The sequence below is a fragment of the Notothenia coriiceps genome, unplaced genomic scaffold (assembly GCF_000735185.1).
Source record: "Notothenia coriiceps isolate Sejong01 unplaced genomic scaffold, NC01 NC01_scaffold00001460, whole genome shotgun sequence".
Lineage (NCBI taxonomy): Eukaryota > Metazoa > Chordata > Actinopteri > Perciformes > Nototheniidae > Notothenia > Notothenia coriiceps.
Genome location: NW_011334161.1, coordinates 179,100 through 195,493, shown reverse-complemented (window position 1 = coordinate 195,493; position 16,394 = coordinate 179,100). Strand labels below are relative to the sequence as shown.

At 40.0% G+C, this 16,394-nt stretch overlaps 2 protein-coding genes across 2 annotated transcripts in view; both read left to right on the top strand.

Moving 5' to 3' along the window:
• Nucleotides 1-1,927: 1,927 nt before the first annotated feature.
• Nucleotides 1,928-16,394, top strand: part of LOC104961393 (tropomyosin alpha-1 chain-like) — a 23,809-nt gene continuing 9,342 nt past the window's right edge. Inside the window, exons 1-7 of the mRNA XM_010789689.1 lie at nt 1,928-2,273; nt 4,640-4,765; nt 14,291-14,424; nt 15,069-15,186; nt 15,280-15,350; nt 15,455-15,530; nt 16,322-16,388. Coding sequence (XP_010787991.1) covers nt 2,160-2,273; nt 4,640-4,765; nt 14,291-14,424; nt 15,069-15,186; nt 15,280-15,350; nt 15,455-15,530; nt 16,322-16,388 — 706 coding nt within the window. The 5' untranslated portion in view covers nt 1,928-2,159. The remainder of the gene's footprint in view (nt 2,274-4,639; nt 4,766-14,290; nt 14,425-15,068; nt 15,187-15,279; nt 15,351-15,454; nt 15,531-16,321; nt 16,389-16,394) is intronic.
• Nucleotides 6,717-9,385, top strand: LOC104961153 (centrosomal protein of 85 kDa-like). Its single transcript, XM_010789387.1, has 3 exons — nt 6,717-6,868; nt 6,986-7,157; nt 7,580-9,385. Exons 1-3 carry the CDS (start codon nt 6,785-6,787, stop codon nt 7,744-7,746), a joined length of 423 nt encoding a protein of 140 aa, XP_010787689.1. The 5' UTR covers nt 6,717-6,784; the 3' UTR covers nt 7,747-9,385.

The following is a 16,394-nucleotide window of genomic DNA, read 5'->3' as shown; positions in this document are numbered from 1 at the left end:
TAGTACTAGTTTGTGTTCTTGTTAGCATTAATATACACTGTAATCTATTCCACCATACCCATGTCATTGTGATGTATACTTAGCAAGACTTTGACTTTACTCCCAAGACGATCCTGTGGCTTTTCGGGGAGTTTTTACCATACAAGGAGAAGAGTTTAGTATGGTTTCCTGTGGGAGGGTTCTGATTTCTCTCACTCTGCATCTGATTCACCCTGTCTCTATTCCTCTCTCCTTTTATCCCTCCCTTGTCTCCTGGATCAGCTCCAAACCTCCTTTCTGCTCACTGTACAAGCTGAAGGGAGAAGGGAATCTTATTAAAGAAAAACCTCACTAAAAGACTTCCAAAATGAATATTTGTTATCTTGAATAACCAGAATTGTATGTGAGCAATGCATTATCATAACATGGTGTGCAACCAGCATCCTGACAAACCAAATAAGGCACACAGTTAATCTCATGATGTCTGCCTGTGTAAACCCGAGGACTGTAGGGCTATCAAACTGTCACCACTTTCATAAACCTATGCCAAAAAAGGCTGACGACTTCCTCCCCTGCTAGAAAGAATCCTAGCAGTTTTGGTCAATAACAGAAAATATGTGAATATCTATATATCTGCTGGCTTTCAATTTGGCAGATTCAGTCACACACTGCGCAGTTATTTACATACCTCTGATATGAGGCAGAACCTCACCGCAAATTATCTCAGCCAATATGACAGTCATGACTATCCCTATCAAAAAACATCATACATCTTCAAAATGGCCCCAAAAACGATAAGCTTGGTTTTGCAACAAAGCTGTTTTTGTGTTAATGGCAATGGTTAAACTTTCCCAACACATAAAGAAAGGTAAACAGATTTCGATGGACAGCAACAACTTTTCCTAGCCATCTTCCTCTGTGCTAAACAACAATCAGGACCATGTCTGTATAAGGAATAACATCAAATGTAAATGGATACACCCCCCCCCAGTGATCATGGCGATGAAACGTGAAAATCAAAACATGCATGTGTCCGGGTCTATCTTCAGTCTCTAAAATGGTCACTGTATGCTTCACTTTTCTTTGAGTTTCCTTGTAATCTTTATTTTTAGTCGGGGCAGCTGGCAGAGAAGAGTTGAAGGCAAGCAGACAGTCATTAGCTCTGATGTCATTAGTACACAAACAGATATACACAGCTCCTGAGCGCTAAAAGTATTTCAAAAGCAGCACTTTTTGCAAAAAGATGAATCATAAATGACAAAAATGTAAACATCAATGTGTAGTTTTCATGAGCATGACCCATTTTTTCAAACATACATTAAAAATAAATCCTGAACACAATTTAAAAACACAAGTTAACAATCATTTTTTGATGTTGTGTGACTAACAAATGACAGAAAACAATTCTAAATAAAATGTCAGTCAGACCAATAGTAATTAAGGGGAGCTTAATTACAGTAGACTTTTGGTTTATGTCCGTGCAGCTGCCTGGTGTTCGTCACACGCAGACAGACTCTTTCTCCAGAATCTGAAGCTGGATCATTTTCCAACAGCCCTTTTTCATTCAGCAGTAGAATGAAAACTATGTCCTTCCTAACCAATTCTGGTATTAACATCAATTTGAACATTCCTGAGTAAGAACACAGGCATATAGATTTGCAGCCCAAAGGGGGAAAAATGTATCCTCCAGTAACTCATATTACTAATGTGGACAAAGTGTTTTTGATGTCTGAGTTCTGGACCTGCTTCTTATCTGATATTTCTCTCCTGCTGGGTTCAAAACAAAAAGGCCATGATCCAAATAAGGAGATGGGAGATCTAGAGCAAGTTGTTCCTCCAAGGAGCCTTCGGAGAGGTGAAGTTAAGATTAGAGAGGGGGGGCACAGTTGTAGAGTAGCCCGGGCGGGGATTGGCGGAAAGGGGTAAACGGTGGGAAAGGGCTGTCACTGGAGACTAGGGCTGTCTCTAAACATCCAGACAAGCTTAGATCACACAGAGCTCCAACGTCTCTCCGTCTGCATCCTCCTCTCCTCTCCTCCTTCTCTCCTCTTCTCTGCATCTGCTGGTTGCTCTCACCCTCAACTCTTCTGAGCCTCTCTTCCTCTGAGCTTCTGCAACAGCTATTCACCTCAAGTTTTCTTCCAAAGCCACTTCCAAGACACTGAGACCCAACTGTCGCCATGGAGGCCATCAAGAAGAAGATGCAGATGCTGAAGTTGGACAAGGAGAATGCCATCGACCGAGCAGAGCAGGCTGAGTCCGACCAGAAGGCAGCGGAGGATAAATGCAAGCTGGTGAGACAAGCTGGTGGATGAGATGGAGCAATGTGTTCTTGTATAACGCTAATTTAACAAATCTGGAGTTAGCTTGGCAATAGATAGATTCTTATTGTGACTTTCATAAATACTCTATAAGATCAAATGCTTTATATATCCCACTCAGAAAGAAGTGCACATGCTACTGTAACAATACTTATACTTTGGTTTGAGTTATGATCTGACCAAATTGTACTTATAAAGCAACACAAATATATAAAATGAATTCATATGAGTTTCACATCAACAAGATTATTTTAATTGTGATTTTGTGTTAATTTTCATGATTTTATAAAATAATATTATTTATGATGTTATTTTGGTTGTATGTAAAACACAGTCCTATTTGGGTTATTTGGAATTTAGTTGCTGATCATATCAATTGGATTTGTGTTTTTTAGTCCACTATTCATGCAGATATATTGGGCTAGATTATTATTATATCTATAATAATACAAATTATTATTATTACTATTTATTTTGTTATTTTTATTTCATTATATTTATTTAATTATTATTTTTAACAGAACATGGCTCAATTTAATTAATTTGCTATTCATATATAATATTAAATTATCTGTATGTTTTATATTAAATTAAAATTCACTTTCCCCCAAGTAAATACAAAACATACCAAACCACTTGTGCAGTCTGTAGAGGAGCTTTATATCAATGTCAAGTGTTTCCCAAAGCACTGAATGCAGCCTAACAGAGAGCAGCTGATACTGAGCCCAGGGGTTTTGTCTTTTAGCGGACAGGAGAAGTAGAGGAAGTCCACAGGGACGCACAAACAGAGCGCTGAGTGACGCCTGCTGGACATTTCATCAGCAGCGAACCAGAGGGATTACTTGAAAGTACCAGAAAGGATGCTGCAGGAGTTTAAATAACTCATTTATAGCAGCTGTTGCTCTGAGAACTACATTACCCAGCATCCTAATTTACGGGAGTGACATATCAACAAAACATAAACTCCAAAAATCAGCACAACCATATTTGGTGTTGCAGTGCGAGAGCCTTAGACAGTTTGGTATTTCCAAGGCTGACTTCATGATAGTGTCCTTAAACCACTTGATACAAGCAAAGTAGAGTCTGGAGATGTAATGTGATATTTGAGGTTGTCTAAATAGAGGCAAATATTGCACAGTTGACATCATGGGGCTACGAGAGGAATTCTAGTGAGCAGGGAGTTGGAGAGGATCTACAGTATCTGCATTAAAGCAAGTGGAAAGAATCTTCTCTGGGGTTTCTAATGTCGTAGTCAAACCCTCAGAGAGCAAAATAAGTGACAGTTGGCAGATATGGACCCCCAGCAAGTCTTGCACAAAGGAACAGTCAGCATGAAATCCTAGAAGATTATGCAGAGCTCTTTAATTTGTTTGGATGGCATCGATACAAGAGATGCTTTCTTTGCTATTCTTGGCACGATGGGACAAACATAAGAGTGCAGTTAGGATGATGGAAGGCCCTGAATATACACAAAACAGAAACTCAATCTTAACACAAGTTACAAACAGTCTGCTGCAGCAGTTAAAAGATCAGTTTATCCAAATAACAAAACAATTTTAAGAATTCAGCATTAATGTGGCTTTTAAAAAGCAATGTCCTGGTTTTACAATCCTTCGACTTCCTCACAAAGGGTTTGAATCTAAATGACTTTCTACCAAAGAAATAGTTCTAATGAAAACCATTTTCTATAGGTGGTGGATGGATTATTCTGAAGTTGTGTTCATTCATGGTTCAGCATTCAGTCATGCATGGTTCCCAGAGAATGAATCCTAATGACATTTGTCTTCTGATATTTCATCTAGCGCCATCATGAGGTTGATATTTGAACTTTTAAGAGTCATTCTTCTACAACTAATGGATGCTTTGGTGTGACAATATTCATGTCCTACAAGAATTCATTGCATTCCTCCGGTGCTCCTCTGACACTTCATCTAGCACCCTCATAAGGAGAAATAAAAGTTATTCCAATAGTTGGTTTTATGACTCAACACCTGTAAAAACAACATTCCCATCAGCCTTGGTGTTGAATTCTAAGAAGCAAATGTTATATGCTAAACATTTTCCTCGTGCATGTAAGCATAGGGAAGCCACAAAGTTTAGTCCTGTTTTGAGAAATGTATCTTAACTCGGGACTGCCATGTCCCCAAGTGCTTCTGGTTTTATTGACCCATCTTACTTAAGTGCTTTCAACCTAAGAAAAAAAAAAATAATGATCATTTTCCTTCCCATCGCTGTATCGAAACAGTCCTGGATTTTTCCATTCAGTGTTTCATTCATACTTACTTGGTTTGGTTTTGCTGTGTCCTTCCTGACTCTCTGTCACGTTTGTCTTCTTTCAGCTGGAGGACGAGCTGCTCGCTCTGCAGAAGAAACTGAAGGGAACAGAGGATGAGCTGGACAAGTATTCAGAGGCCCTGAAGGATGCTCAGGAAAAACTGGAAGTGTCGGAGAAGAAGGCCATGGATGTGAGTTAACCACAACGCCATCTGAAACACATTAACCACATTACAGTGGAACACCACAACTTCTAAGTTTCAGTTTTATAACGTATTGATTACCACACTTTCAGTTGGACTAAACTAAATATTATTCCATGGTTGACAAAAGACCAGCGATAGACACATTCAGGGTTTGCAAAGTGCCTAATGCACTCAGTCTGAGTATTGCTATCACAGCTCACACTCCCAAAAGAGTCATGCCTGAACTTGCATTTGTGACGTTTGGTTGTTTCTTCAGTGATGAAACAGCAGCAATACGTATAACACTGACATTCAGATAATATAAAAACCTATTTTTAAAGCTTTTTGTGTAGCTGTAATCTTGAAAAATGAGGGGAAATGTTATGATTTAAACAAAAAAAGTAAACAAGAAGGCAGTAAAGAGGATCTTATGGGCACATGTTTGCCATCAGATTGGATTTAAACACAGGAAGGTAAAGTATGTCTTCCAACAACCCTTAAAGGAATCCTGAAATCACTGCCTTGTATCTTTCACTTTCGTGTTGAGAATCGTTGAGAATCACTGAGTTATTGGTCTTTGTGAGGTCTGTAATGGAGCCATTTCTCAAGCACAGACATAACTTGGCCAGCCTGTAGCCGACCAGGAATCCCAGGAATGCAGCTTAAGCAAACAGAGAAGCCCATTCTGTAGTTTCTAATGAAATCAATGCTCTGGCCTTTTCTGGGGGCGGAGATATTACACTCTGTGCTTTAAATGGCCTTACAGTACATAAATTAACTTATCAAAACCAATGGTCAAGGACCATTATGTGATCTGTCTTTTACGGCAATGTCCCATTTACCTGAAAAATACTGTTCTGGGTGTCTCTGACCTTAAGCTAAAGGTTAAGCAGAAATATGTAGACAAATAGACTAGCTTTCCACTAAGAGTTAGATGTTCTACTTTTAACCCTCCTATTGTCTTCGTTTCCCCCCCTTACTTTGGTGTTCGCGGTCAAATTTGACCGGTCCTGTTTTAACTGCTATTACATTAACACAAAAACCATTAATCATCACCAAATTTAATTTAACACCCTTTCAAACTGTAAATATTGTATCAGACTACTGGTATACATGAAAAACTGCNCAGTCCTTGCTCTTGGCACATCTAACAATACTACATGATGCAATCTCAGACAATAGCTGCTTGCAACTCTCTCTGTTATCAGAGAGCAGATATAATATGTTGTGTTATGTTCAGTCATTGTTCTTCTGTTGAACACGAATACATTTACTTTGTAAGTAATTATGGGACGTATTTCTTCTTTCATAGCAATTTTCCTTCATACTTTCTTGCCGTGAAATAGGTCTTAAATTCTATTCAAAGTGGTCTTAAAAAGGTCTTAAAAAGTCTAAAATTTGAGTTGGCGAAACCTGCAGGAACCCTGAATGAGGTATTTGCGGTCTACAATGACAGAGAAGAGCCTCTCAAGTTTGACTGTACTCAGCATTGAATCAAAACGCACTAAAGCTTTGGATCTTAATACGTTTGTGAGGCGTCTTGCTGAACAAGATGGTAATCGCCGCATTCAGCTCTTATAGGCATGCCATCTTGATGCTCTGCTCACGGATGACTCGATGAGCATAACAAACTGTTAAGATGATGACCTTACGTGTGTGAATATAGTTTTTTCTTTGTGGGGTCTTCCCCCAAAAAACTGTTTTAACTCCTGAGAAAGTAAAATAAGACGGTGTGTAAAACTACACTGCCCTGCCAAAAAAAAGTAACCACTTTGATTTAACTAGGCCAGTAGGTACGGACTTTCCACTGGATAATAATACCCCTGCATTATAGCAGCAACAACAACAACAATAATAATAATAATAATAGTAATAATAGTAATAGCAATAATAATTGGGAAGGGGGGCGCGGCGCGGCTGTTCTTATGTTTTCTGAGGGGAGGCTCACCTTCCCACACTTTGAAAACCCCTGTTCTAAATGATTAACTCAGTGTTACCTGTTTGCTGCTTTGTCAGGCCACTCATATGATACTGCAGAAGAAAAGAAGCCTTCCTCATGAACAGGAAACAGAGGAAAGCCTGGCCCCCCCATCCAGAGCCCCCCCACAGGTATTTACTTTACTTGTAATGGAGTATCTTCAGGATGTGATATTAGTACTTTTTCTTAAATAGGGGATCTGAGTACTTTTTCCACCACTGCTTTTCTTTTGGTAACTTCCCCATCAGGTGGGGGATAGTGGGCTTCTGGTGGAGCTGCCTGAGGTGGAGCTGCCTGAGGTGGGCCGGCTGCTGAAGGAGATGTCCCTGTGTCTGCTGGACCTGCAGGCCCTCTGCAGCATCCTGGCCCAGAGAGCACAGGGGAAGGAGCCCAACCTGTCCCTGCTGCTGGGCATGAAGTGTATGCGCGCACACACACACACACACACACACACACACACACACACACACACACACACACACACACACTCACAAAACTGTGATTTTTGATCCTGAAAATTCAGCAATTGATTCAGCATCCTCAATAACCCCCAAACCACTCCAAAATTGTCAAAATCGGCCAAGCCATTTTGAAAGTATTGTCTACATCGGCTATAATGCTAATTCATTCAACTTATGCTAATTGTGAAAATTGCCCACATTATGCTAAGTAGCATCCAGCAGTTTGTAATTACTGGGGATCCATACTATACATTTCTAACATAACACTTTGGGGTACTCAACATTTCCGGGTTCACAGTTCTGGAAACTAGACTAAAGTGTCCTTAGTTGCTTTCCACTGCTGACCACTAGTGATAAACCCGTCCGTCTGTGTCTGTTCAGCACTGAGTGTGTCTGCGGAGGAGAGTGACAGCAGGGAGGAGGTGGAGGAGGAGCTGAGGGTGAAGCTGCTGGAGGTGGCTCGGCTGCGGGGGGACATCGACGAACTGAGAAGGAGCATCTCGGAGCGCTACGCCCAGGGTCAGGGGGACAGCTGCGTCTCCCAGTGACCCCCCCTGTGTCCCTTCTATCTGTCAAATTCACCTTTTTTTATTGTGTCGTATTTGCAAATTTACGAAGGAGGAGTCTGTTACTATTGCATTACAAAAGCATGTGGAAAGAAAGAAAGAAATAAACAGAAACTATACTAAAGGGATACATTATTTTTTACAATATATCATTATATGTGTAGTATTACCATATCAATATTACATTTTTTATATTAAGTTTATTGTTAATACTGGTATTAATCATATCCACTCAGTAAGAGGATATGAGCAAAATTAGGAATGTTGCTATGATTAAGAAGTGAGATCTAAATGAGTGAATATCAGTATTAAAGCTGCCGCTTGTTGCGCTGCCTTCTAGTGGCCCAAACTATGTTATTTATCGATTTAGATCAGGGGTGTCCTAAAATGTTTCACTGAGGGCCACATACAGACAAATATATGAAGGGCTGGACCCCTCACTAGAGGTGAGGTATATTGCCTCATAAGGTCAGTTATAAGTAAGCAAAATCAATCAAATGTAGCGACATTATTCTTGATAGAAAGCTTTAAGAAAAAAACAGTCTACATCACAGCTCTCCATAGGGTTTCATTTACTTTGTTACAAAAAGTATATTTCAAGTGTGTTACGAGAATAAGTTATTGGGCTTTTTCTATCAACTAAGATTTGTTAGAAAATGTTCTCTGCTTTATTGACTGAATTTATTAGAAAATTGGGCTCATTAACACATGAATACTGTGTATTTGAACATATATATTTAAGAAGTACAATATAGGACAAGCACAAGTTTCATGTGCATATTGCATTATACTTTTAGGATTTGCTGCAGGCCAATTAAAAACCGACCACGGGCCACAGTTGGCCCCAGAGCCACGCCCCTGATTTAGATAAATAGCCTCAATAAGCATAGAAGAGCACCTTCAGGCAGAGTTATTGTGCCTGATCATTAAATATGAAATTGTCTATGCACATGTTGAAAATACATAATGACATTTGTATTGAACGCTCAGTGGATCAAGCACCTCTCCTGCTGCTGGATACTGAAATGCAATTCTAGTTAGATCAATCTCATCCATGTGAATTTAAAGGTCTTAATAAGCAATATAAATATAAATGGTGCGTTCTCCCCATGATGTGGGTTTCTATCTGTGGTGACTCATCAGGTGAGAGTCAGTAGTCACATTTATTCGTCATGTTATAGATAATGTGTCATTAATTGTTTCCAATTAGCCGTCATGCTAATCTTGCAGCCAAAGAAGCTGAAAGAGCGAAAGTGAAGCAGCACATGCACTTTCTGGTACTTGTAGTCTCCTAGTGCTTCAGGCCAGTTGGAAAATGAAATAATTTCTCTATTAAGCTTTATATATATCGAACAAATTATGATGTATAGCTTTTAAAATGTGTCAGTAATATAACTAACCGAGCCACTGGATGGCCTGCTCCTCGACACAGGAAATGATTTCTGCTTGATGTTATTTTACTTTTACTGACAAAATGTATGAATGCCAACAATGTACGTGTATAAGCAGTGTTGTTCCTAAATCCTATCTTGTTGTTTTGCTAGATGGAGGTTTGATCATATTTGTTAATGGCAAATAAAAGTATTTTTCTAAAGAATGTGTTTGATCCACTGGAGTCAGAATACTTGCCGGAATGATGGACATAACACAGAGCTTGCGACAGAATGCACAGTCAGCATTACTTGATGTTTGCTGAGGAACATCTGGGAGGGGATTACACTTCATTGGAAGATTTCCCCTGACTGTAGGACAGGAGCAAACAGAACCAGGGAACAGAAACTGCTTTTTTAAAATATCTTTATTGAAGACACATGGCAAATAGAACAGACCTTTCTGTACATCAATGGGAACTATAGTTACTAAATAAAAACAACTAGTGATCGTCTTAGTCTCAACTTGTGCGTCAATTGAAAAGCTATCCTGTTCCTTTTCTCTTAACCCTCCTGTTGTCTTCGGGTCAAATCTGACAGATTTACAACTTTCATCAATCATAACTTTTTTGTTTTACATTCGATTGCATTAAGGCTTTATGATATCCTTCATAGTAGACATTTGAACATATACAATTGCTGATCACCACTTTCATTGAATTTTGGATGATTTAGTCAACTTTGTAACACCCATGGTGTTCCCGGTCAAAAATGACCGCCATAAAGAAAAGGAATTAGTAACCATCCGGATCAGATAAAACACACACTTATACTCTAGATGTGTTCACCCCCCTTATGTGCCCATCCCCCCATGTGAATCACAGCTGGCACTCACAAACACACACACAGAACAATTTGATACATTCCCCGCTCTTATGTGCCCATCCCCCCATGTGGATCACACACACCTGGCACACGCAATACATGTTCAGTGTCTATTCTTTGTATATTTACTGCAGTTTTTCATGTATACCAGTAGTCTGATACAATATTTACAGTTTGAAAGGGTGTTAAATGACATTTGGTGATGATTAATGGTTTTTGTGTTAATGTGATAGCAGTTTAAACCAGTGGCGTAGCCAGGAATTATTGTGTGGGTGGGCCTGGAGAAATGTAGGTGGGCTAGGAGGAGACTTTTTAAGCGTGGGGTCTGAGCTGAAACTTCATTAATGATTTTTTAATGCACTAATTGAACATAAGCATAAACTAGCAGTGAAAACAAAAACATCGGCACGGCGGCCTCAGAATGTGTGTAAAACTGACATCCACATGACTAGGGATGGGTATCGTTAAGGTTTTAACGGTAGGCCTACTACTACTTTTATCGATACCGCTTATCGATCCGGTGCTTTAACGGTACTTTTATCGGTTTTCTTTTGGAGAAAAAAAGAATGGTAAACTAACTAAACAAACTTGTGACAAAACTAACATTGCTTTTTATCTTAAATTTAGTTAATATACATAATACTTTCACATTACAGAAACAGACAATCCGTAGATACATCCGTATTAAATAATCGGATAGAACTGTTAACAGAATAGCTGACCAAGCTGTAACGAAAATAAATAACTCAGTTACCCCTAATCATTAACCATGTTCTGTATAATTGAGTTCAAATGTGTGTCCGCTTGCATTCATAACACACTGACGTGGAACGTTACTTCGTGGAATGGGGGGCTTACAGCGCTACCAGAAAGACAGCGACCCGGGTGCATTTCTTCTCCGTCTGAATGTGGTGCACTTTTGCTAAAAATGTTTGAGACAAATTGCTCGTGGTTCCGGCGCACTTAACATGCCTAACTCTTATTGCACTCTTTGCGTAACGAGCATCGGACGGATAAAGTTTAACCACACCTCGGAGCGCGTTCTCTCTGCATGCTCCTCCGTGTGTTTGTGGTGTGTCTTTGCTTGCATGTAGCAGTCTGCGTTGTGTAAAACTGCCCCGCCCCCGTCGCAAGCAGGCGGGGATTGGAAAGATCTAAAAAATCTACTAAAATAAATGCATAGACGCCATTCTGCTGTCTTTTGCATATTTGAAAGCGGAGTTAGCCCCGAACACCATAAAACTGGCAATATAATGTTTGTGTAGCAATAATTTNATCAGACAAAACACACACACAAACACCCACACACACACACATACTCTAGACCAGGTGTGATTCACATGGGGGGATTGGGCACATAAGGGAGGGGGACACATCTAGAGTATGTGTGTGTGTGTGGGTGTTTGTGTGTGTGTTTTGTCTGATCCGGATGGTTACTAATTCCATTTCTTTATGGCGGTCATTTTTGACCGGGAACACCATGGGTGTTACAAAGTTGACTAAATCATCCAAAATTCAATGAAAGTGGTGATCAGCAATTGTATATGTTCAAATGTCTACTGTGAAGGATATCATAAAGCCTTAATGCAATGGAATCTAAAACAAAAAAGTTATGATTGATGAAAGTAGTAAATCGGTCAGATTTGACCAGGCGGGTTAAGGTCTAGATTTTTCATCAGATTTGAAGTAAGATGCATCTTGGTAAAAAGGTTATGCCTGTGGGTTGTTGCACACACATCATTACTATAGTTTCAACTGAGATGTATTTGTATTATTGATTATCTGATTATTTTCTTGATTATCTCAGGTAATTGTTTTGTCTATTTAAGAAGTCAGAAAGTATTGAAAAAAAGACTTATTACAATTCTCACAACTGAGAAACTGGGACTAGTGAATGTATAATATTTATTTTATTAGAAAAGTTGCAAATATAATGTATTCCTCAGTTGGACGAAAGCAGAGGTAATCGCTACCTGCTGGGCATTGCAGCTGGTCCCACCTCCACAGGTGCCCATGGGCCAGCTGCAGGGTCCTCAGCTAGGACTTCACAGATGTTTGGCCCCTTTAATCTCAGTACATCTCGGTGGGACGCCTCCCTCCCTCTCCCCACAACTGGTCCTAAAATCCTCGCTTAACCTTTATGTATAGCCAAAGCCAGACCCATAACACTAAAACTGAATTAAACACATAGCATTGAATATAAAGTAGATTCCACAGTATGTCCAAAAAAACAGGTCAGATGAAACCCCTCAGGTTAAAGGTCACATTACAATGTGTTCATTACAGATAATCCAATGCCAATTATCATACTTGTGTTGTTCCAGCACTGCTTCTTCTTCTCCTCATAAGTTTCACACTGCAAATGATTGTGATACTTGGACAGAAAATGACATTTAAGGCTCTTCTTAAAAAATGAGGAGGAGGCATAAGGGGGCGCTGGAGGAATGTGTCGCCACCATTTACATTCAAAGCTGCTACAGGTCCACAACCGTTGTTGAAAAGATTATTATCGCTTCACCCCTTCTACATGTTCATCTTTAAACCCTTTATTTCTATACAGTCTACAACTTGCCTCTTTGTCCTTTCAAAAACTTTTACTTTTCTTCCCCCCTCACACAACCATGTCCAATCTTGCATGATTCGCTTAAAGTGTCGTAGGAGTGAATCACACCTATGAATCAGATGAGGTAACTCTTCCTGATCTCTATGCCCTCCTCCTGCAGAACAAATGCAGCCTAAGCAACACCTTACGTTTGCCATATAAGTCCACAATAGAATTGACGTTACACACCTCTTTTGTGGAGGAAACGACCGAGTGCCTTCCCCCTTCTGAATCCTGTGATGTCATCTGAGACAGGCTCCTTCACGGGATTGGAGGATCTCGCCATACATTTCCTGAAAACTCCCAGCCCTTTTTCCCCCCATCTCAACCCAGCACGTCCCTTACTTCCTGCCCTAGAAAAAAAGTTTTCCTCGCAGTCCGCAACTTTGAGGCGAATCAATAACTTTTTCGCGGATACAGCCAGTCGATCCAGACTGCTACATTTGCCGGGCTACTTCTTTTTCTTTTGAAGAAAACAAAAAGCAGTCGATATTATGGAGGTCGTGAAGAAGAAAATCCAAACCCTCCAGCTACAAGTTGATGAGGCAGAAGACCGTGCACTGGCAGTACAAAGGGAGTTGGACACTGAACGGGAACAGCGAGAAGAAGTGAGATAATTAATCATGTATCCAACTTCAGTCGCATTTTTACTTTTATATTAACTTTTTGAGCAACTTTTATTGTGGACTGTAACTTAAGGGATTCACACGCTAACTGTCAGTGATAATGAGACACGCAACGCCCCTGTAAAGAATTTCGACCTTTTCCTGCGTATCTCATTTGAATTGTTGCCGTTTCTAACTTAAAATGTGTCAATATGATGCTTTTTAGAGGTTTGTTGGAGGAAATTGCATATTTGTAGAGACATGACGTATGAAACCTGTGTTCGACTGCGTTATCTAACTTTAACCCGCCCTATTTCTGCCTAAACCACCAGCAAATGCAACGACAGCTTCAGTCGATTATTACATTAACCGTCAGCGTGGTTGCTTAAGGTGTGGCAGGCTTTATACGATTTTCTCCCAATTTATGTCAAAGGTTGTTTTGTCAATCATGCATTATTCCTTGTTCGGATCGCCCTTTGAGCTTTTTCTCCGAAAAACATTTGACACATATTAGGAGCTTTAATCCCTCCTCTTGAGCCTCTACACAGGAAGAAGAGCGCAGAAGTGGTTATCTCTGATATCAGTCCCACAGGAAACAGGCCCAGAACAGGCAATCTGTCGTCCCCCAAACATACATTTAAAAAAAGTCAGACCAGATGTTCCACTTCAGATATTTCAGGGTTAAGTTTGGCCACCCTGGTTTTCTGCTTCAGCAGTTTTCAAAGTATCAGGTCAAGATTCAAAGTCCAGAACTCCTCAGGGTTGTTGAAAGTGAAAACAAATAGGCCTACACGGAATAAATCTGACTTATTGGACAGGAGGATAAAATGAAATGTATTTATGCACATAGTCTTGTGGTTGGTTCCACAGAATGTAGGCATTATTAAATAATCTATAAAAAACCCTCTTTATATTGAGATCAAGAAACTAGTTTGTTTCCCATGTGCAGCTGGGTCCATTCTCCACAGTATCCTTCCTCTTGAGGCAGCAGCTTGTTTCCTGGCTGACCTGTGACCTCTTTTCCTCTCTGTGTTGTGTGTGTGTGTGTGTGTGTGTGTGTGTAGGCAGAGAGCGATGTGGCATCTCTGAACCGCAGGATCCAGCTGGTGGAAGAGGAGCTGGACCGCGCTCAGGAGAGACTGGCCACAGCCCTGCAGAAACTGGAGGAGGCTGAGAAGTCTGCGGATGAGAGTGAAAGGTGAAAATCAACACTGCCGGCGGTCATTTTACGCTAACCACAAAGTTGTAGACGTATACAGTATTAGAAAATGATCATCTCACAGCATTAAGGGTCACACATTTTGATAAGGAGCAGCGAAGAAGAGCCTTGCGGTATGACATAGGCCGCAAACATATTATTTGTAATATTTCAAGAAGATATAGATTCTAGTTTTGGAAATCTAATACAAGAAATGTAATTAAGATCACGATGGGATGTTTGCTGTACGAGAAACAGACCAGATAAAACTTCAAAAAATACAAAATTAGAGCAAAGGAAGCTAAACTATGTACCACAATTTATTCAAATGTATTTAAGAATTAAAGGATAGAAGAAATTCAAAATCTAATATTAGATTTGAGTAGTTATTTCAAATATCACAGTATAACCTTGATGATTAATCAATCCTGTAATGATTATGAGTTATACATGTTAAACGTTTGGTATGTCCAGTGAAACCTATACATAAGAGCTCATCTGTTGCTTTTATTGAGAGAAGGCCTGGAAAAGAGTTCTGTCACCTGCATTATTCTTAGACTCCGACCACAAAAATGAAGTCAGAGGCAGTCTGAACAAACTTTTTGTCCTTTTGAACTAAAAGTCTGTCTCTCTGTGATCATCAGAGGAATGAAGGTGATTGAGAACAGAGCCATGAAAGACGAAGAGAAGATGGAGATCCAGGAGATGCAACTCAAAGAAGCCAAACACATCGCTGAGGAGGCGGACCGCAAATACGAGGAGGTAGAAGTCAAGAAGATCACATTTCAGCTCATTTTCAGTTTGCAGACGTCATTTCTGTTAACTGTGTTTTTTTTTTTACTAATCTAATGTCAGGTTGCCCGTAAACTGGTCATCCTCGAGGGCGAGCTGGAGAGGGCAGAAGAGAGGGCAGAAATTGCAGAACTGTAAGGAGAAATAGCAGAAGTTTAATGCATGTTTACCAGCATCATTACATTGTCAACATCAATCATGTTCAGAAAATTCAGATGTGTTTCCTCTATTCAAACAGTAAGTGTGCTGACCTGGAAGAAGAGCTGAAGAACGTCACCAATAACCTCAAGTCGCTAGAGGCTCAGTCTGATAAGGTGAGTTTTGTTAATCTCCCTCTCCAGTGTGATGGACCAGCCTGCTGTTTTATCTTAAAGAAAACTTCACATATTCACAACCACTCAGCTGTTCCCCTGCAGCAGAGCATTTTTAACACATTTCATTGAGTAGAGGAAGTGTTACCCATTTAATTGCCCTGCATGTACAGAAAGAGAAATGCTTTATTTTCTAGTCACAATAGCTACATCGTTGTTGTTGGCAATTAAAAACTTCCATGTTCCTCCAACAATGTATAATACAATATACTTAAAGGTAGGGTATGTAAGTTTGAGAAACCGGCTCGAGATACACTTTTTGTTATATTCCATGGAATGCTCTTAACATCCCGATAGCAATGAATATCTGAAGTGCTTTGACAAAAAATCCATAATAAAATGTCATCTCTGGAAGCCGTAGCGCTGTAAAAAGCCCGACCAATCATATGAGCCGGCCCGGCTAAAGTAACTGGATGGCCTACCTGCCTGTCAGCCTTCTATCTCGTGCACAAACTTATGTCGTGCCCTCATTGGTCATGTGCGCGTTCGTGTGTGTTGGAGGAGGGGCTCTGTAAGGAACTGGCAGATTTTCTCCGGTCATGTATTTTCAAATTCTAGCGCACTCGGGCCGGTTTCTCAAACTTACATACCCTACCATTTTTAAAAGCATAAAAATGACATAAAATAGTGCCAAAGGACATTAAAATACATGTGGATTAACTTGGTTTCTCGATTAAAACCATGTGGTATTTATTGTGTTTGCAATGAATTTCCTTTCCTTTCTGTCTCTATAGTACTCTCAGAAAGAAGACAAATATGAGGAGGAGATTAAAGTCCTGAGTGACAGACTTAAGGAGGTAAGTTTAT